The following is a 21,110-nucleotide window of genomic DNA, read 5'->3' as shown; positions in this document are numbered from 1 at the left end:
GTTTCAGTTTGCAAATGCTGCTGTTTTGCAAAATACCAGAAATGGATTGGCTTTTATAAAGGGGATTTATTTGGTTACAAAATTTACAGTCTTAAGGCCATGAAAGTGTCCTAGCTAAGGTGTCAACACAAGTATACCTTCACTGAAGGAAGGCCAATGGCATCTGGAAAACCTCTGTTAGCTGGGAAGGCATGTGGCTGGCATCTTCTGATCCGGGTTGTATTCCAGATCCTCTCTCAACTTCTGTGCGTTCTTCAAAATGTTGCTCTTGGGGTGTTTTGTCCTCTCTTAGCTTCTCCAGAGCAAACTCTGGGCTAGTATCTCAAAAGCGTCAGCAAAAGGCTGCTTTCAATGGCCATCTCCAAAATGTCTCTCTTGGCTGCAGCAAACATCTGGGCCTGTGTGGCTCTTTTTAAAGTACAACAGTAAATCAATCAAGACCCACCCTGAATGGGCAGGGCCACACCTCCATGGAAAAAATTCAGAGTTATTACCTACAGTTGGGTGGGTCACATCTCCATGGAGACAACTTAATCCAAAGATTCCAACCTAATCAACACCAATACGTCTGCCCCCACAAGACTGCATTGAAAAACATGATGGATGAAATTCTCCCTGTCTGGTGGTTTTTAAAAATTGAGATATAATTTACATACTAGACTTTTTAAGGTGCACAATTCAGTAGCTTTTAGTATATTCACAAGGTGTGTTCCCCACATGACTATCTAATTCTGTAACATTTTCATTACCCCTAAAAGAAACCCCATACATGTTAGCAGTCACCCTCCATTCTCTCCCAACTCTCCCAGTCCCTGGCAACCACTAACCTATTTTCTGTGTCTATGGATTTGCCTATTCAAAGCATTTCATATAAGTGAAATCATACCATATGTGGTCTTTTGTGTCTGGCTTCTTTCATTCAGCATAGTTTTCAAGGGTCCATTCCTTTATAGCATGTATCAGAACTTAATTCCTTTTAAAGACTAAAAAATAATCCATTGCATGGATATATCATATCTTACTTATTTGTTCATCCATTGATGGACACTTGCATTGTTTCCCCTTTTTGGCTATTATGAACTATGCTGCTATGAACATTTGTGTACAAGTTTTTGCGTGGACTATATATTTCATTTTCTTGGGTGTATACTAAGGAGTGGAATTGTTGAATCATGTGGTAACTCTATGTTAACAGTTTGAAGAATTTCCAAACTGTTTTCCATAGTGGCTGCACCATTGTACATTCCCACCAGCAATGTATGAATGTTCCAATTGTTAATTTATAGATTTACAAAACATAAAAAGTGAAACACAGCTCTAATCCTACTCCTTAGAGATAACTACTATTTGTTATATATTCTTCCAGTTTAAAAAGTCTATTTTATTGGCATATTATAGGCTGTTCTGTAACTTGCATTTTCATTTACCTCTTTTTAAATGGTTGCGTTAGATTGCATTGTATGAACTTACCATTTTTTTCCAGTTTTTGCCACCACAAAGTATTATACAAGAAATGCTTTCTTCATATAGCATTATAAACTAGTGCTTCAATTCCTAGAGACTAGAGTCTGAAGTGAGATTGGGAGGTAAAAGGGTACGTACACTTTTAATTTTAATATATACTACAAGACAACTTCTCACACACCATAATCTACCAGCAATAACAGCGACTATTGCCCACCTTCTTCACTGCTCCAGGGGTGAAAATGGAGTCCCCTTTGAATATATGATTTTCTTGACTGGTAGTGTGGTTAAGAATCTTTGCAAATCTTAATAACCATTTAGTTTTTCTCCTTTGTGGAATGGCCTTTATCTCTTTTATCAGTTGGCAGAGACTCAGTATATTCAGAATGTCTAATTCTTTGTCTACCCTATGTTTTACAATTACTTTCCAGGCTATTATTTGTTTGACTTTGTTCATACTGTTAAAAAATGTTCTAATTTATTCACACAGGTTTATATTTTACTTTAAGACATCTGTTTCCTGTTCTACCTAAATGTTAAACTCAATGTTCTCTTACATCCTCTTTTACTATTAGATTCCACTTTTATATGTGATATAAAGAAGGGGAGTTTACTTTTTCCAGAAAAATCAATGATGACACTTTGCTAGCACTATTTTACACTCAATAATAACGCTATCCTTTCATATAGGTCCACATATATACAGAGCAACTTTTGCACTTGATATTCTTTTCCACTGATCTACTTGTCCACTCCTAGATTAATCCATAGTGCTTTGTTTAAAGAGATTTTGATGTCTGGAAAGACAAGTATCCTCTGTTTTCCAAAGCGTTTTTGGTGCCACACAGTTTTGATACTAGTCCCTTTATAAAACAAATTGCCGTGAGTCAGGTATAGTTAGCTTTAAGAAAATGCACTCATTTTTACTTTTAGTTATGTCATCCTGCTGGAGGCTGGTGTTGCAGAGATGAATAACGCAATGCCTGCTCACTGAGTGTCCCAACTCTTATCAGTGTCTCAGAGGGGAAAGGCGTAAGCTGAAACTGGGAACGGAAGAAAAGATAAAGAGTCAAGCCTGAAGGATTTCTTTAAAAACGAGGTCCAGACCGCAGGAGAGAGGTTAGCAACCTGGGAAGGGGGAAGGGAAGTGGAAGACTCGGCCAGCCCGGACCCACGGGCCGCCCCCCACGCAAGGGAAGCCTTAAAGTGAGCCCAGGCCAAGGCGGTGCACCCTGCCGACACCACCCTCCTCGCCTCTACGGTGCCGTGACCCGCCCCGGCTGCTAGGGCGGAAACTGCGTCAGCTTCGAGCAGACCTTCCGGCCCGAAGACAGCCGCTTCCGGTCCGGCCTGGGCCCGGCCCCGCCCTAACGACACGCTACGCCTAGTGGCCTCCCATTGGTTGTTTTTACCGTACTACATTTCCCGGTAGGCCATGGAGTTGGGCGGTCCGCACTTGGAGTGAAGCCAGCCGGTCATGGACGACTGGAGTCAGCCTCCTGTTTTCTGTCTCCTAGGCAGAGCCACAGAGAGGGTGACTGCTGCCGGCCTGCTCTCCTCCCGGCCCTGTGCGCTCCGCCGGCCTTGAGCCTCGTCTTCTCCAGCGCAGACTGCTCGCTCCGAGCGGGGAGACCAAGCTTTCGCACCGGAAACGAGGCACCGGGCGTGACGTCACGGCCTCGGAGGCGCCGGCCACCCAGAAGGCACTGCGTCCCCGCCGTCCGCCTAAACAGCGCCGGGCACCGATAGCCGCCCGGCGTCCTGAGGGGACATTCCGAAGGGCGAGGGAGGGCTCGTCCTCTGTCTCCGAGAGTCCCGGTCTCTCCCGGAGCCTGGGTCTCTGGGCCGGTCCCAGCGAACGCCCAGGGCTTGCAGAGGCCCAGAGAGGTGAGGGGATTCCGTGAGGGCGGAAACCAGGCTGAGGCGGTGTCCGGGAAGTAGAGCGTAGTCTGTTGGGGGAGGCAGGGCTGAGGGGGAGCCGGATGTGTGCCCCAGGCGATGCGGCCTGCCGGGCTCTGCGAAAAAAGGTGGCCCTAGGCCGATGGGAGACGCCCATTCTGGGCCTGGCCTGGTGGGTTCCTGGTGGGATGGCCCCTGCCGCTCTCAGCCACCCCCAAAGGGTGCGGAGGGAGAGTCATCAACAGTCCCCAAAGGGCACGGGAGGGAGCTGCGATCCCAGGGGGCCCGACTGCGCCAGATTCAGTAGCCCACCTGACTTCTAAGCAGATGTTCTCAGGGGTTTCCCCACGTTTCTGTCACCTGGCTCATTGCTCTTTCTACTAGCAGTGAGTTAAACTGCTCTTGCCAGTGGGTTTTGCACTTCCTAATTCCCAGGAAAATGCCCTTTGGCTTTCTGCCGGCTGCCTTCTCCTCCTTTAGTTTGGCCCTTAAGATTTGACATTCTGTGGCTGTCCTTGCTGAAAGTATCCTATAGAGGAACCTTCAGGTTCAAATTTCCGAAGCCCAGATTATCTTCCCTTTTTGATTTAGATCCCATTTGGCCACACCATTCAAGCCATATATTGGGGTGCAGTCGTGTCCTGCCTGGTCTTTTGGGTATACCATGGTTTCTCTTGTCTAGCAGATTTCCTACAACAAGAGGTGCGTTTTGAAGTCCTACAGGAACGAGTGTGGTGTATGGTTGCCAGGCACCATGGCTGCAAAAGTGGTTCCTATGCCCCCAAAACCAAAGCGGTCGTTTATACTGAGAGTTCCTCCAAACTCCAAACTGGGCCAAGATCTACTTCGAGATGCCACCGGTGGGCCTAAGACCATCCACCAGCTGGTGCTGGAGCACTTCCTTACCTTCTTGCCCAAGCCAGGCCTGCTCCAGCCCAGTCAGAAAGTCAAAGAGACCTTGGTTATTATGAAGGATGTGAGCTCAAGCCTTCAGAACAGAGGTGAGAAGTAAATCTGTTTCCCTAGAAGAGAGTGGTGCAGTACTGGGGACTGAGATTGGCTTCCATGTAAGTTAATAGTGAACTGAAGTTAGAACGGTAGATACTGAAAAAGCATTTGATTCTATTTCATCAACATGTTCTGGTCAAGCTGCAGCATACCAAGATGTGCTGGGTATATGTAAAACCACAGAATAAACAGGGTGCATCTTTCTTTGTTGTCACTTTTACTCAAATATTGTTGGAAGACATGGATAATGTGGGTGAATTATCAAGTTGATTTTGGGTTTATGTGGCATTTTAGAGAGTTTGTCTTTGCCCTGGATGTCTTCATTCTTTGTGTTCCCTGAATCTCCCCTTTGGTAATACCTCCGTGGGAAATGTGCAAAGGTAACTAGGGGAACCGTTCTTTTCGTATTGAGGAGACCCTAGATAGATTTAAGGCCCTCGGGTTTGTAGCTTGACCTCTGACTAGACTCACAAGAGTAGAGAGGGCTGTGAGCTGCCTGCAAAGGAGCAAAGACAGCCTGGCCTCGGGGTGTGGGTGGAGTCCCTGTGTTACAGTCGCTGCATTGTCACTAACTATGGCTTTCTCTTCAGTGCCATCTCGCCCCTTAGTGAAGCTTCTGCCCAAAGAAGGAGTCCAGCAGGAACAGGAGACAGAGTCGCTGTGTTTGAAAGCTGAGCCTGAGGTGGGTTTGGTTTTCCCATTCACCGTGTGAGTGCATCCGTCACCTCTGCTTTTACAGCTTCCCTGCTCAGCCAGCCCATATATAAAACCACATCCTTGGGAATCAGCAAGGAGAGTGGGCTAATTCTTTACTCCCTCCTTGGACATTTTTCTTCTGGTTTTCCTCTGCTCCTCACCGTCCCTGGCCTTCTTCTGCCTGTGCTGTATCTGCATGGGCTTTGTAGATCCATTTTCCCATCCCTTTCCCCCTTCCCTTGATCTTTGTGTCTTGGTGTCTTACCAGTAGGGCTTCAAGAACCTTGGTTACTAAAGGTAAGGGGGCTTTTTTTTTTCTCTTTCAGGAGCTGGTGGTCTTTGAGGATTTGAATGTATTTCACTCCCAGGAGGAATGTGTGAGCCTGGATCTTGCTGAACAACCCATCTCAGAGAAAGAAGAAGGTGATGTTGGGGAGATGATGTTGCTAGGTAAGAAATCAAGTCCCTTTTGTATTCAGATTATAGGTTATGGGAAAAGTATGTCCTCCTTTGTGTCTTGGACTTTTGCAGCTAAGCACATGTGCACACATGATTTATTTTTGTTTTATCCCATGTGGCACTGCCTGCTCCAGCTCCTTGTATCTTCAGGGCATGGCAGGGAGGAGACTTCTCTTGGTAAACGAGACCTGTGGCTGATGTACTAACATCAGGCAGTCACACAGATAGAACATGCAGGCAGATTATTTCTGGGCGCATTTTCTGGATCTAGTGCTATTCTCACAACAGGCATACAGTTATATTTTAAATTAGTTTTTTCACTGGACACATGACTGATTCTTCATGTTCAAAAAATGTGAAGCCTATTGTAAAAGTGAAAATACGTTCCACTATTGATGAAAATAATACCTAACAGTAAACATTTATATTCTGTTACTTGCTAAGTACAAATCTAAGTACTTTGAATGCATTTATCATCTTGTGTAATTATCACAATAGACCTGTGGGTGTAGGACTTATAACTACTTTATAGATGAGAGAACCGAAGCAGAGAGCAGTTAAGATTGCTAAAGATCACAAAGCAGTAAATGGTGGACAGGGATTTGAACTCAAGGAATCTGGCATCAGAACATGCAGTCTTGGCCCAGACCTATACTGCCTCTTGACTGCATTTTTCATCATTGTATCACTGAATTTCCTACGTGGCTGGTGAATAGGGCCTTCTTTATTTTACTCTCTAATAGTGGTTGACAGGTGCCTCCAGTGTTCCATGTGAGATTGATCAGGCAGCAGCAGCTTTTCTGCATGCTGCTTAGAGATGCTTCAACATTTTTCTGGAAGTGTACTGTTACCCTAGAGGTAGGAGCCCTCAAAAATGTTTTTCTTTGTCCTAATTCTTTTTCCCCTGCCTTCAGGGCTGTTTGTTTCTGAGGCTGAAATGAAATAGAGGGCAGGTTTTGGGAACTGCCTGGGGTGACAAAAATCCAAAATGGCTATTGAATTCTGTAGTTGTATTACACTGTATGGTTTTCGGTACTGGTATGTAATGAACTTATTTAATTTCCCACTTTGACCATGCACTTTGGGGCCCTCCTTGAGGCCCTGAGCCCCAGTCTTCACTCTACCACCAGCAGCCAAGTACTTGGAGTAGATAGTTTAAGTTTATTAGTTATTCACCAACATTTCCAAAATGCTATTTTGTTTCTTCCTCAGTCAGGGCTGGATTCTGGAACTGATATTCAGTGGGTTACAAAGATGAATGTTGTTCCATTCCTGCCCTCCATGAGCTTCCAGTCTGGTTTCTGAGACAAATCATTCACTTAACAAAATAAACAATGTGAAATTTTTATAGCTGTAAAGAACTAGAAGTCACATGTAAGGATGTAGAGATTTGAGAGTCATCAACAGCATGTGGGTAAGAGTTGAAATAAGAACATTTGATCAGTTTGTAAAGGGAAAAGTATAAGGGGTCAAACCTCTTGGGGACAGGAATCAAAGGAGAGTCCTTGACATAGGAGAATAGAGAATGTGTTTCTTAGTCCAAGACACATCACGTGAGCCTCTGGAAATAAGTAAAATTGTTGAATGCTTAAACAGATTTTCAGTGAGATAATTTTTATGGTTATATCTGTTCTCTACTGTGAAAAGAGAATATATCTTTCCAAGATTCATGAAAATTAACTGGGTACTACATGACAAAGACTCAGAGTTCCAAAAGTATCAATGGTACGATATGATCTAATCAAAATAAGCTAAAAGTAGAAATTACTAATGAAACGAGAAAATAGAAGTTCCTTCCACTTAGAACCTTTAACACTGTTAACCATCCTTGGGTTGAAGGGGAAATACAAATAAAAATTGCATAATTTTTCTAGAAAAGACTACATGATAGAGTCTATGGTATAACCTAAAGCAATGTTAAGAAAAATTCATGGCTGTAATTTTTTAAAACTGAAAAAAATTAAGACTCAAAGTTAAAAAACACAATAGTAAATTAAAGTAGAAAAGAAAAAAGATATTGATAAATACAAAATTAGAAACTAATGAGTTAAAAGATTGAGGGACTAATAAGTAGAAAATTTTAAACAAAAATAAACCAGTTTGCATAGAGGAAATTGAAATTTTCAAAAATTAGCCCCCTACCAGGAAAAACTCAGAGAGTTTCACAGAAAATTTTTTCTAAACCTTTAAAAACCAGACAACTCAAATGCTATGAAAATTTCCAGAGTATTAGTAAAAGTAGGAAAACTTCCAAATTCTTTTTGTGAAATTAGTGTAACAGTGATATCAAACCTGGTAAGTATCTGATAAAAATTGCCATGACCAGATAAGATTTATTCCACGGATGCAAAACAATGATTTAATATTTAAGCATCTATTAATATAATCCATTTTATAATAAAAAGGAGAAAAATCCTACAATTATTTCCGTAGATAGTGAAAAGATGATTAACAAAACTTAAACCCCTTCATAAAAACACTTAAGATATAGTAGTTATGGCTACTTCATTAATAGAGTACATGTCATCCTTTCAACAGCATCGTCTTTAACAGAAAACACTGGGAAGCAGTCCTACTAAAATTAGGAATGTGACAGTAATCTCACTTTAATTGCTATTTAAAATTGTATTGCTGGAATCAGCTAGTGCAGTTAAATGAGAAAGAAAGTAGATGTATAAGAACTTGAAAGAAATATAAAAGCTGTCTCTGTTTACATATGATTTAATTGTGTAGCTGGAAAACTACAGAGAAAGCCTTAAAACTTACTACAAACAATAAGAGAATTCAATAAGGCAATGGGTTATAAAATTAATATATAGACATCATTAGCTTTTATATATGTAAATAGGTAATCATTTAGAGATAAAATGGTGGACCCCATTACAAAAGAAAAAAACTAGCAGTAAACTTAAGAAACATGCAAAACTTATGAGTAAAACTCCAAAACACTTCTGAAGCAGATTTGAATGAATGGACATTCTTTGCTAGGAAGACTTAAGATCATGAAAGGCTCAGTTCTCCCCAGGTTGATTTATAAAGTCAATGTAATCCATTAACAATATCAATAGGATTTTTTGTGTGTATCTGGAACTGGACAAATCTGATTCTCAAATTCAAATGGAAAAATAAATGTGAGTAACCAGGAAAACTGAAAATGAAAAGCAGTGGGGGTGGGAGGAGTTCTAGCTCTATCAGGTATTGAAGCAGTCTGTGAAGCCCCCATAATTAAAACAGTGTGGTATTGACATATGAATACACGGATCAGTGGGATGGAAATAGCCTGAAATACACGTGGGTATTTAGTATGTGATGAAGTTGGCATTTCATATGTTTCATATCAGTGTGGTAAAGACAGACTTTTTTTGATGGAAGGTTTTGGGACAATTGGGTAGCCATTTGGTGAATCAGAGCCTTACTTTGCAAAAAAAAAAAAACAAAACAAAACAAAATAACAAGTGGATCAAAGATTAAAATGTTTAAAAAATATGAAACCATAAAAACAATTAAAAAATATGGATGATATGGTAGGTTGAATTACGTACCCCCAGAAAAACACGTTTTTAATTTTAATCCATTCTAGTGGGTGTGAACCCATTATAAATAGGACCTTCTGAAGATATTATTTTAGTTAAGTGTGGCCAACTAAAACAGGATGGGTCTTAATCAAGATTACTTGAGTCCTTTATAAGCCCAAGATGTCCAGCAATAGTAAGATAAAGCCACAAGGAGAAGAAGGTGGAAGTCAACAGAACCCAAAAGTGAAAGGAGAAGATGGAAAAAGTATGTGACAGAAAAGCCAAGGACCAAAGGATCGCTGACAGCCAGCCCCAGAATGCCACAGTCTTCAGAGAGAAAGCATTGTATTGCTGACACATCAATTTTGGACTTCTAGCCTCAAAACTGTGAGCCAGTAAATTCATATTGTTTAAGCCAGCCCATTATATGATATTTGTTTTAGCAGCCAGGAAACAAGAGACAGTTTTTGGTCCTGGTAAGTAGGGCTTGCTGCTATTACAAATACCTAAAAATACGGAAACAGCATTGAAATTGGATAATGTGTAGAGGCTGGAAGAATTGTGAGGAACTTGATAGAAAACACCTGGATTCCTTTGAAGAGACTGTTAGTAGAAATATGGGCGTTAAAGGTACCTCTTATGAGGCCTTAGAAGGAAATTATTAATGTGTTATTGGAAGTGGAGGACAAAGGCTATCGTTACAAATTGGCCAGGAACTTAGCAAAATTGTGTTCTGATGTTGGATGTATGGCAGAACTTGACAAGCGATGAATTTGGGTATTTAGCCAAGGAGATTTTCAAGCTAAATGTTGAATTTTGTGGCCTGTAGTAAAATGTTGAATTTTGTAGCTTGTAGTAAAATGTGAGAGGAAAGGGAAAAGCTGAGAATTAAATTCTTAAGCACAAAGGAACCAGAGGTTGATTTGGAAAATTCTCAGTCTATCCAGGTAGTATGCTCTGAGACTAGGCCCACAAGTGGCTCTATCAGCAACCTCTCTGAGCTTCCAGGAAGTGACTCCCCAGAGAAACAGAATTCCATGTGAGGGTTTAACTGAACAATCCTAAAGGGTGTGACTGAGCAGGCATCCAGTCAGCCATTTCAGTGGAAGTCAGGATTGGAAATGGAGTTATCCAGGATAGATCTGTGGAAAATCCTCTTGTCAGATGATTTGAACTGCATGCAAAGCTGAAAGGGTTTTTGCAAAATTTGTATGAGCAGAACCACTGCCAGCCTGGACTGAAAGGGGCAGAGAAGAGACGATTTGAAGAAAGAATGACTTCAGGGGCAGAACCATGGAAGCAGACGTCTGAACCAAAAAGATCTCCTTGGGCCAAGTCAGCATATCCTCCCACATGTGTGGAAAGGGCAAGTCTGCCCCTGCACTTGGAGGGGGCAGGCCTCGTGCCCTGATGATGAGGGCGCGTGCCACCACCCCAGTGTTTGGAGCCTGTGCCCCAGCATGCATGGAGAGCCTGGCTGCCATCCCAGTGCTTGGAGAGGATGGAGCCTATACTCCGGTGTTCAGGGAGAATGTGGCTGCTGTCAAATGTTTGGAAAGAGCAGGGCTGTCTCTCCAGCAGGCCCAGAGGACAAAGCATCAAGCCACAGATGACTCTCAGACCTTGAGAGCTAATCTGGAGTATGACCTGATGAGGTTCAAACTCGTTTGGGACATGTGACCCCTGTGTTCCTTCCAATTTCCCCTTTCTAGGAAGGGAATGTCTATCCTCTGCCTTTCCTACCATTATATATAAGAAGCAGATAAATAATTTTCTAGGTTTTATGAGTCCTTCAGACAGGAATTTTGCCCCAGGATGGACCATGCTCCTGATTTTAATGAGACTTTGTACTGAGCATTGTTACTAAAACGGCTTAAGGCTTTGGGGATGTTGTGATGGAACAAATGTGTTTTGAATGTGGGCAGAATATGTCATTTTGAGGTCCACAGAGCAGACTGGGGTAGATTGGATTAGCTACCACAGAAAAACATGTTCTTAATCCATTCCTGTGGGTGTGAACCCATTGTAAATAGGAGTTTCTGAAGAAGTTATTTTAGTTAAGATGTGGCCAACTAAAGTAGGATAGGTCTTAATCCAGATTCCTCAAGTCCTTTATGAGCAGAAGATAATCAGTAATAGTGAGAAAAAGCCATATGGGGAAGAAGGAGGTCAAAGTCAACAGAACCCAGAAGAGAAAGGAGAAGATGATGTGTATTGCCATGCAGTGGAAGAGCCAAGCACCCAAGGATCAACAGCAGCCAGCCCCAGCAAGCCAGTCTTCAGAGAGAAAGCATCGCCTTGTTGAGGACTCAATTTTAGACCTCTCCAGCCTCAAAACTGTAATCCAGCAAATTCCTGTTGTTCAAGCCAACCCAGTATATGATATTTGTTTTAGCAGCCAGAAAACTAAGACAGGTGAATTCCTCTATCAGCTTGGGATAAGAAGGTTTTTCCAATTAAGACTTAAAATCCTGGATCCTTGAAAGAAAAGATTAATTAAAATACATAAAACTAAAAATCTTTGTGTGGCAAAGTACATTAAAGGAATCTAAAATATATTCTTGGACACTTTCATTAAAATAAGAAAAATCATATTAAAGTTTTGATAGATTCTCCTCAAAACACACAATGAGCCCTTTTAAAATTTATATAACCTAACATTTATTATCATTCATAAAATTGGTGGTAATTCCTTAAAAACTGAGAACAAAATAAAGCAGTATGCTATCACTATTGATATTTAATGGAGCATTAAATGTATTTTCTAAAGCAATAAGATAAGGAAAATGGGTTAAAAGGAATAAATATTGGAAAAGGAGGAAACCAAAATATGATTTGTACTTGGCAAATCTAAAAGGATCAACTAAAATATTATGTGTAATAGTTTTAAATAAATGTATAACAACCAATAGCATTCTTAAATAAACACAAAATAATGAAAGATCTCATTCAGAAGAATCTTAAATAATGGAGAGACATTTCTAAATGGGAGAACTAAAATTGTGTAAAATTATCAGTGCCCTCCAAGTTTATTTATTCTGTAAATACAGTCAGTCAAAATATTTTAAAAGGTGGAAGTGGGTATTCTGATTAGTCTTACCATTGTTAGAATAGATTTCAAAACAATAAAGAAACAATGTGATACTAATGAAAAATACCCAAGTTGAAGAATAAGGTAAACATTTTAAAACGAGGAAAAGGAGACAATTTTAAATGGGGCTTGGATAACTGGATCATAATTTAGAAAAAAAAATGAATTTCAATCCATACTGTATACTGAATGAAGCTCTAGATTATTGGAATTACATATAAAAATAAGCCAGTAGAAGAGTGGCTAGAAAATAGAATAGAACTTTGTCAGATACTAAAAAATTGATTTTTTTTTTCTGGTTTTAACAGTGGAGTTACTACAGAGGAAGGCATTGATGAAACAATATTTATATCAATAATTGTTAAAGAGATTAAAATCTGTAATGTATAGAATTTATTTAAATTTACAAAAGTCTTGCCCAATAAAAGAATTATTATTTTGCAAAATCAAAATACCAAGTAAAATTACAATGAGAAACCATTTTATACCTGGTAGATATTTTAAAATTATATCTAATGCTGGCAAGATTATGGTAAAATTGATACTCATAGATTGATGGTTGTGTTGAAATTGGTATACCTTCTTTGGAAAGCAGTATGGCAAGTCATTTCAAGAACTGTAATAAAAATTTGCCATATGCTTGCACCCAGCATTTTCATTATTCTAAAGGAGTAATTTAAAAGAACAGTTAAAGAGAAAAAACACTGTTGGTGTGAAACTGCTAAATCCAGGAGAGTCGCGGTCCAACTTCAGGATCAGCTACAAAATCTAAATGGTTGATTGAACCCTTTATTCTAAGTTGCCCAGGGTTTGGTGGTCCCTTGTCACCCAGTTGTTGACAGCATACTTTTTTGGGTTTGTTTTTTTTTTTTTTTAACATATTTGTACCTTTTATTACAATCATTGAGCACCCTAGGTTTCCCTGAGTTACACAGTCCCAGTCTTTATCCTTCGTCTTTTGTTCTGGTGTCCCACATGGTCCTAACCCTCCTCTTTCAACCATACTCACGGTCGTCTTTGTTCAGTGTACTTACATTGCTGTGCTACTATCTCCCAAAATTGGTTTCCAAACTTCTCACTCCTGTCTTTTCCTTTCTGTCTGCAGTGCTTCCTTTAGTGTTTCCTGTAGAGCAGGTATCTTGTTCATAAACTCTGTCATTGTCTGTCTGAGAATATTGTAAGCTCTTTCTCACATTTGAAGGACAGTTTTACTAGATATAGGATTCTTGGTTGGTGGTTTTTCTCTTTCAGTATCTTAAATATATCAGCCCATTTCCTTCTTGCCTCCATGGTTTGTATTGAGAAATCCTCACCTAGTCTTATCAAGCTTCCTTTGTATGTGATGGATCGCTTTTCTCTTGCTGCTTTCAGGATTCTCTCTTTATCTTTGACGTTTGATAATCTGATTATTAAGTGTCTTGGCATAGGTCTATTCAGATCTATTCTGTTTGGGATACGCTGCGCTTCTTGTATCCACCATTTTATGTCTTTCATAAGAGATGGGAAATTTTCATTGATCATTTCCTCTATTATTGCTTCTGCCCCTTTTCCCTTCTCTTCTTCTGGGACACCAATGACGCATACATTCCTGCATTTCGTTTTGTCCTTAAGTTCCCGGAGACGTTGCTCGTATTTTTCCATTCTTTTCTCTATCTGTTCTTTTGTGTGTAGGCTTTCAGGTGCCTTGTTCTCCAGTTCCTGAGTGTTTTCTTCTGCCTCTTGAGATCTGCTGTTGTATGTTTCCATTGTCTTTCATCTCTTGTGTTGTGCCTTTCATTTCCATAGATTCAGCCAGTTGGTTTTTTGAACTTTCAATTTCTACCTTATGTACGCCCAGTGTTTTCATTATATGGTTCATCTCTTTTGCCATATCTTCCCTGAACTTTTTTTTTTTTTTTTGCTTTTATAAAGGGGGTTTATTAAGTTACAAAGTTACAGTCTTAAGGTCATAAATTGTCCAAGGTGAGTCATCAACAATTGGGTACCTTCGCTGGAGGATGGCTGTTGACATCCAGAAAACCTCTGTTATCTGGGAAGGCATGTGGTTGGTGTCTGCTCCAAGTTCTGGTTTCATAATGGCTTTCTCTCAAAATGTTCCTCTCTAGGCCACAGTTCCTGTTCAAAATGTCACTCTCAGTTGCTCTTGGGGTATTTGTCCTCTCTTAGCTTCTCCGGAGCAAAAGTCTGCTTTCAACGGCCGTCTTCGAACTGTCTCTCATCTGCAGCTACTCTCTCAGCTCCTATGCATTCTTCAACATGTCCCTCTTGGCTGTCCTAAACTTTCTGAATTGACTTAGTATTATTGTTTAAATTCCTGTATCTCAGTTAAGTGTAAGTTTGTTCCTTTGACTGGGCCATAACTTCATTTTTCTTAGTGTAGGTTGTAGTTTTCTGTTGTCTAGGCATGGTTTCCTTGGTTACTCCAATCAGGTTTTCCCAGACCAAAATGGGCTCTGGTCCCAGAAGGAAGAACTGTTCATTATCCGGTTTCCCTGAGGGTGTGTCTTAGAAAATTTGTACACCCTGTGAGGCCTTAGGTCACTGTGCTTTTCTGCCCAGCAGGTGGCACCTGTCAGCCTGTCACTCCAGACTGGTGTAAGGAGGTGTGGCCCGTGGCTGTTCTCCCTCAGGCTCTGGGGTCTCGTTCTGAATGAAAAATGGGTAGTAGAGCTGGGCCCCACCTCTTTCCGCTTAGGGAAGATAGACCTCCTAGGAAAAGGTCATTAGCATTTCAGTGGTCTATCTCTGCCTCTGCTATCTCTACCCTTGTCTGGGTCAGAGCACTGGGAACTGAAAATGGCTGAGGCTTTCTCCACGGAGCTGAAACAAGGGCAGAAAGCCCCCTTCAGGGCCAGTCCACAGCCATCCTCCAGCTCTCCAAGGTCAGTCGTCACGCAAAGCCTCTGTCTGCTTGTTGGGGATTTGTAGCTTGTATCAAGTAGTCCATGTTTGTTAATTAAAACCCCAGTTGGACCTCAGCTGAGCTGTATTCACTTGCTTGGAGAGAGCTGCTCTCTAGCATCTCGAGGCTTTGCAGCTTGGGCCATGGGGGGAGGGGGCTCCTGGCTGGGATCCGCAGTTTTTACTTACAGATTTTATGCTGCGATTTAGGGCATTCCTCCCAATTCAGGTTGGTGTATGATGAGTGGACAGTCATGTTTGTCCCCCTGCAGTTATTCTGGATTATTTACTAGTTGTTTCTGGTTGTTTATTAGTTGTTCCAGGGGAACTAACTAACTTCCACTCCTCTCTATGCTGCTGTTTTAGATCCCTCCTCTTTTTTGTTTTTTTTTAACCTAGTCTTTATGAACTTTTCTTTACACATAGGCTTTTTTTTTTAGAGTATCATATAAAAACAAATGTGTATACATCATGAATATACGACTCAGAATTTTCATTAAAAATGTATATATACTCATCTAAGTGCCACCCCAAATTGACTATGACCAGTACTCCAGAAATTCCTCTTGTGCCTACCTTGCAGTCACTACTCACTTCCTCCCCCGCTACTCTGACTTCTGATAGCATAGTTTCATTTTATCAGTCGTAATAATCTCTTTAATGGGCAAATAATGATCCATCTTGTCAATATGTCATACCTTCTTTATTTCTAATCATTTGAATTGTTTCTGGTTTTTTACCGTGTAGGATAATGTCATATTATCTAGTGCTATATAGTATTATGATATAGTTCATCTTACCAGTCACTTAATAGAGTCCTAAAGATTATGAGTGCTGCCCTTTATTTAAGTCTTTCATCCTCTAATCCTTAATTCAGTGATCTACACAAAGTATTTGGTCAGTATGAACTTGTTGAATGAATAATTGGTGCCTATTCAGAAAACAAACATGAAGTCTTTTGGTGCAGTTGCACTCATTTTATTAAGAAAAGAAAAAAAAAAGGACTATGCTTGCATTGTAGGGGATGAAGACTTATCAGTCTGTATCCTACCAGTCATTGGACTATCCGCCAGTTATCAGGTTTCTGACTGTTTGTTGGGAAATCTTATTTGTTTTCTTCCTGCCTGGTATTGTCATATCCTTCAGAAGCTATTGAATTCTCTTTTTGTTTCAGCAGCTGATGACAGTAATCATGGGGGTAAAGTTCTTCAGAAGGAACCTGCAGGGAATGAAGGCCATAGAGAAAAGTCTTCAGATTGTGATGAAATGGATTGTTCCTTGGTCTCTGAGCAATCACCAGATTGCCACAGAAAAGAAAATCTAAGTTCATCCATTCCAAGGGAGAGGAAATTGAGAAATCTTTTAGTTACCATTGAAAATGATACTCCACTAGAGGAACTTTCAAAATATGTGGACATCAATGTTATTGCACTAACCCGAAATCGGAGAACAAGGAGATGGTACACTTGTCCACTGTGTGGGAAACAGTTTAATGAAAGTTCTTACCTTATTTCCCATCAGAGGACTCACACTGGAGAAAAACCTTATGATTGTAGTCACTGTGGGAAAAGCTTTAACCATAAAACAAACCTTAATAAACATGAGCGAATCCATACTGGAGAGAAACCGTATTCATGTTCTCAGTGTGGGAAAAACTTTCGTCAGAATTCTCATCGGAGTCGCCATGAAGGGATCCACATAAGAGAGAAGATATTTAAGTGTCCAGAATGTGGGAAAACCTTCCCAGGGAATGAAGAATTTGTGTTTCATCTTCAGAGTCATGAGGCTGAGAGGCCATATGGTTGCAAAAAATGTGGGAGAAGATTTGGTCGGCTGTCAAACTGTACTCGGCATGAGAAAATCCATTCAGCTTGTAAGATCCGAAAGAAGCAGTGGGATTGGGAAAGTTCTGATGGTCCTGCCTTAACCTGAAATGTTTCATTAGTAATTCTGAATTCCTGGGCTGTCTGAAAAGAAGCAGATATGTGAAAACCTCATCAAAGCCAAAATTGGGTAAATACCCATCTTGGCTGAAACCTCAAATAGTTAGAAAATTCACAGGGAAGAAAACATCCTCAAGGGCTGTACCTCAGCATCCGGGCTTTTTGGACTAAGGAGCTTTCTTTTGTGAAGTTGTACAACAGTGTACAGATCCCTTTCCCAAGAAAGACTTTGAATGTGAGTCTGGAGGCTTTACCTGCAAAGCAAACAGAGTGACTCATCTCTACTGAGAATATACCAGTTTTTTTTTTCCCCCACATAGGAATCAACACTTGAAAAGAGTGAAAATAAAGCAAAGATCTCTGTCTAGAACCACATTATTCTGAAAGAACCAAACTACTGATTTGTTAAGTCAACAATTTATGTCAGCAATTGGTATAACCCTTTAAGAACAACCTGTTAAAGATTGAGTGTTGAAAGGGATTATTTGCTTTGGAATATAGAAAAACAACAGCAACTGAATGTCAAAGACTTACTTGATTATTTTTATGTTGTCCTAAACTGACAGTAAATTTCAGTAAATGTTTGCAATCTGTGGTGAAAATTGACTGTTTTACAGAAATCCTTTTCACAACTTTAAAGGGACTACTGTGAATTCTATATTTTGTTCAGCTATTAATAATCTCTCAGTCAGCTGTCTTTCACTCTGAGAAATGCCTCTCCCATATAGAAAGAACTTTGGATGGCTCAGGCCCAGCCACCCAGCCCCACCACTGGAAAAGCTCTCCAGAATCCTGTCCCTCTGCTGAGCCAAGATCTTACCTGCCAGGAAGGAAACCCCAAGAGCCTGAAGAGGAGAGCCAGACCTGGAGACAGGAAGAAGTTGACTTAGATCCGTGGTTGGTCAATAAGCTCACCATGTTCCCCTCTCAGCAGTCCTCCTGCCTTTGGCAGTGGATGGTCACCTACCTCAGAAGGCAATGTGCTTTAGTTGTAGAAATCACGCCTTTGGTGGTTCACTCACACTGCCCTCCAGAGAGAAGACTGCACATGTCTTCAGGAGCATGGGTGTTTGTTACGGTCTTTGGCCTGATACCCAGACCCTCCTGAGGTACCTGCGCAGAGGCAAGGCCAGCGGTGCCTTCACGGACCAATCCTGTGGTGTGAATCTAGGCATTCTGTATCACTTTTGCTTTTTTTGGGTTTCTCAAAGTTTTACATTGGGATTTTGATTGGAATTAGATTAATCCTATAAACCATTTAGAAGAAGTATAAACTTTACATAATTTGTTTTTTGTTTCCCATCCAGAAACATGCCTTTCCGTTTATTAAGAGTATTATGTTCCTGAGTAAATTTGTCTGATTTTCTTCATGTAAGTCCTACACAATTTTGTTTATTGTAAATAGCTTTTTCCACTGTATTTTTCTAGTTATGCCTATTCTTACATAGGAAAGTTATTTTTAATTATGTATTTGTATAGCCAACCACCTCACTGAATATTATTTTCAGTAATTTCTCAGTTTAGTTCTCTGTTATGATTAATGTAAAATTCTACCATCTACAAATACTAGTTTTGTTTCTTCCTTTCTACCTATTGGCTTTTGGGTTTGGTTTTGTTTTCTTTTGTTCTAAGCAGTTTTTTTGAGGTATATTCACACACCATACAATTCATCTAGAGTATACAATCAGTGGTTCACAGTCTCACTTTCATGGTTTTTTTTTAAACATGCAGTTCTAAATTTAGTTGTTTTGATACAAGGCCTATTAAAAGAAAAAAAAGATGCAATTCAGCACTGATTGCTAACTAACCACCATCACCACTTAAAGGGCTTAGAAGAACTTTCCTTTAATGACTTTCAAGCCATCCTTTAAAATTAGGGGCAAAACAAGGCCGCCAACAACGTATTCCCTTATTCCCAAAATCTGGGCCAACTCACCAGGACAGGGATTGTGTGCGACTGTGATACAAGGGGACAGGCATGCGGCAGCTGGACAGTGACTGGGGAGGTCAAGGGGCCGTGCACCCAGGATGGCAGGTCCCTGGGACGAAACCACCTGATGCCCCGCCCAAGGCTGGGCAGTGGCCAGTCTTCCCACAGTCATGGCCAGAGAGTCGCAAGCCAGCTCCCTGGCAGACTGGGGACCCTGGGGTTATGGCCACCATCCACCTGGGCCAGCCTGATTTCCACACCGCCCACCATACCAGGTGTTCAGACTCTGCAGAGGATCCAGAGAGCAGAGGAGGCGGGCTCCACGATGAGGAGCTGCCCCCTCCCTGGGAGTAGCTGCAGGGGCCACAAGAGAGAGCAAGCATGCAGTAAGGAGCCCCAAAATCAGTGAAATGAAAAAAAAAATTAATAGTTTTCCAGTATAGCAGCCAAAGCCAGTTAGAAAATATGAAATACCATAAGACCCAATTCCAATAGCAACTACAAATCAGGAGTACTCATTTCATAAACACAGAGCAGGACTGGATTTTAAAGGGGAGCATGCTTTGATGGAGTCTCCCTTGGGGTCTGGGTGGAGCAGAAACTCAGTAAATGTGGTAAATATATCTGTAGCTACGAAGGGCAGCAAGCACTGGAAAGGAAAAGGGTTCTTGGAGAGTGTTACAGGTGGGTATTCCAGAAGGGCATCTGGAGAAGTGGGGACTAGAAGAATCAGATGGCAGTGGGGGTGAGGTTGGGGGGCACGTTCCAAGCAGAGGGAACAGCATATGCTAAGGCCCTGGGCTGGGAAAGGGCTTGGTGGGTTTGATGAATATGTAGAAATAAACTTAAATTGTTAGAAATAGACTTTAAAAGGCTACAAAATCTTTGAGGAAAACCTCAAAAAAGATTTCACACCATAAAAGTTGTGACAAAATGTTGCTGTATAGGCTGGCTGAGTATTACAAAGATTTCAGTTGTTCCCAATTTAATTGATAGATTTAGCACTACTCCAGACAAAAGCACAGTGGAACTTTGGGGAGAAACTTGTTAAAGAGATTCTAAGGGGCATCTAGAAAGATAGATGGGGGGAAAAAAGGGTAAAAAAGAAAAGAGTAGTAAAGTCTTGCCTTAACTATAGAGCAATCTTTAAAATGTTCTACATCATATCTAAAAGCTACAGTAATTAAGACAATTTAGTATTTGTGCAAGAGCTAGAATTTTTTTTTTATACTTTATTGTGAAATTTAACATATATACATAACAGTGATAACTTTCAAAGAATGATTTAACAAGTATTTAGCAAATTTCAGAAGAATGTTATGGGTTACAGTAGAACATGTTTTAACAGAATTAGTCCAGAAATAGATTGCAGTATATATATATATATGAGTTTAGTATATGATCAAGGTGGCATCACAAATAATAGGGGGAAGGAAGAATTATTCAACAAATGTTGCTGAAATGATTTATTAACTGTAACGGGGTGGGAATTAGATCATCTCTCACCCCACACTAAAGTGGACACTAAAAGGATTGAATGTACAAAACCCAAACCCATATCACCTCTAACACAAAACCCAGCCACAAAACAACTAAATAGAAGGGCCATTTGGCTAGCCTCTGAATGGAGTAATGCTAAGAATTTTTTAAAAATTGTAAAGGAAAAAGATGGGTTTGGCTACATTAAAATGTAAAATTTTTATTTATCAAGAATTAGCAAAGATGGACACCACCCCCAGGGAAAACCAGCAGCTAAGGAGAAGAAGGCAGAGCTGGGCCCTGCTGTGTGCCCTTGAACCAGTCTCCAAACCTCTCTGATCCTCTTTCACTGTACACTTCAGAGCCCAGAGCTGTCGACTACAGTGGCCACTAGCCATGTGTGGCTGTTGAACACTTGAAATGTAGGGTCCGCATTAAAGATGTGCTGTGAGGGTAAAATGCACTCTGTTTGGAAGGCTTAGTGCAAAAAAAAAGGACTGTAAAACGTCTCTAATAATTGTTTATATTGATTACACTTTGAAATGATATTTTGGGTATACTGGGTTAAATAAAATATTTAAGTTGAAAAAATGAATTAGCACAAACAACAAAACAATACAGCATAAAATCCTTTTTAAAATGAAAAGGCAAACAATTGGGAAACTTTCACAAATTAATGACATAATATTTTGAATACAAGAAATTTTCTAAACCAATATAAATAT

The 21,110-nt window shown here is 40.5% G+C and overlaps 1 protein-coding gene across 4 annotated transcripts; it reads left to right on the top strand.

Annotated features, from left to right (window-relative positions):
* The first annotated feature begins 2,911 nt into the window (after positions 1–2,911).
* ZNF200 (zinc finger protein 200) lies at positions 2,912–19,649 on the top strand. 4 transcript variants are annotated; one of them, XM_037815306.1, is made up of 5 exons: positions 2,912–3,351; positions 4,079–4,364; positions 4,962–5,053; positions 5,394–5,517; positions 16,208–19,649. In XM_037815306.1, exons 2-5 carry the CDS (start codon positions 4,118–4,120, stop codon positions 16,963–16,965), a joined length of 1,221 nt encoding a protein of 406 aa, XP_037671234.1. In that variant the 5' UTR covers positions 2,912–3,351; positions 4,079–4,117; the 3' UTR covers positions 16,966–19,649. The 4 variants fall into 4 exon arrangements, with proteins under 4 accessions (XP_037671234.1, XP_037671235.1, XP_037671232.1 ...); XM_037815307.1 differs by having other exon boundaries at positions 4,049–4,364; positions 16,211–19,649; XM_037815304.1 differs by having other exon boundaries at positions 4,049–4,364.
* The last annotated feature ends 1,461 nt before the right edge of the window (positions 19,650–21,110 follow it).

The sequence above is a fragment of the Choloepus didactylus genome, chromosome 21 (genome assembly GCF_015220235.1).
Source record: "Choloepus didactylus isolate mChoDid1 chromosome 21, mChoDid1.pri, whole genome shotgun sequence".
In the NCBI taxonomy this organism is placed as follows: domain Eukaryota; kingdom Metazoa; phylum Chordata; class Mammalia; order Pilosa; family Megalonychidae; genus Choloepus; species Choloepus didactylus.
This window is presented reverse-complemented; position numbering and strand designations above follow the sequence as displayed.

What these genes read in the sequence shown, in the direction of transcription:
- ZNF200 (XM_037815306.1), top strand. Translation starts at nt 4,118, where the DNA reads ATGGCTGCAAAAGTGGTTCCTATGCCCCCAAAACCAAAGCGGTCGTTT. An exon ending in CTCAAGCCTTCAGAACAGAG is followed by an intron (nt 4,365 to 4,961) that starts GTGAGAAGTAAA and finishes CTTTCTCTTCAG; the next exon opens with TGCCATCTCGCCCCTTAGTG. An exon ending in GTTTGAAAGCTGAGCCTGAG is followed by an intron (nt 5,054 to 5,393) that starts GTGGGTTTGGTT and finishes TTTCTCTTTCAG; the next exon opens with GAGCTGGTGGTCTTTGAGGA.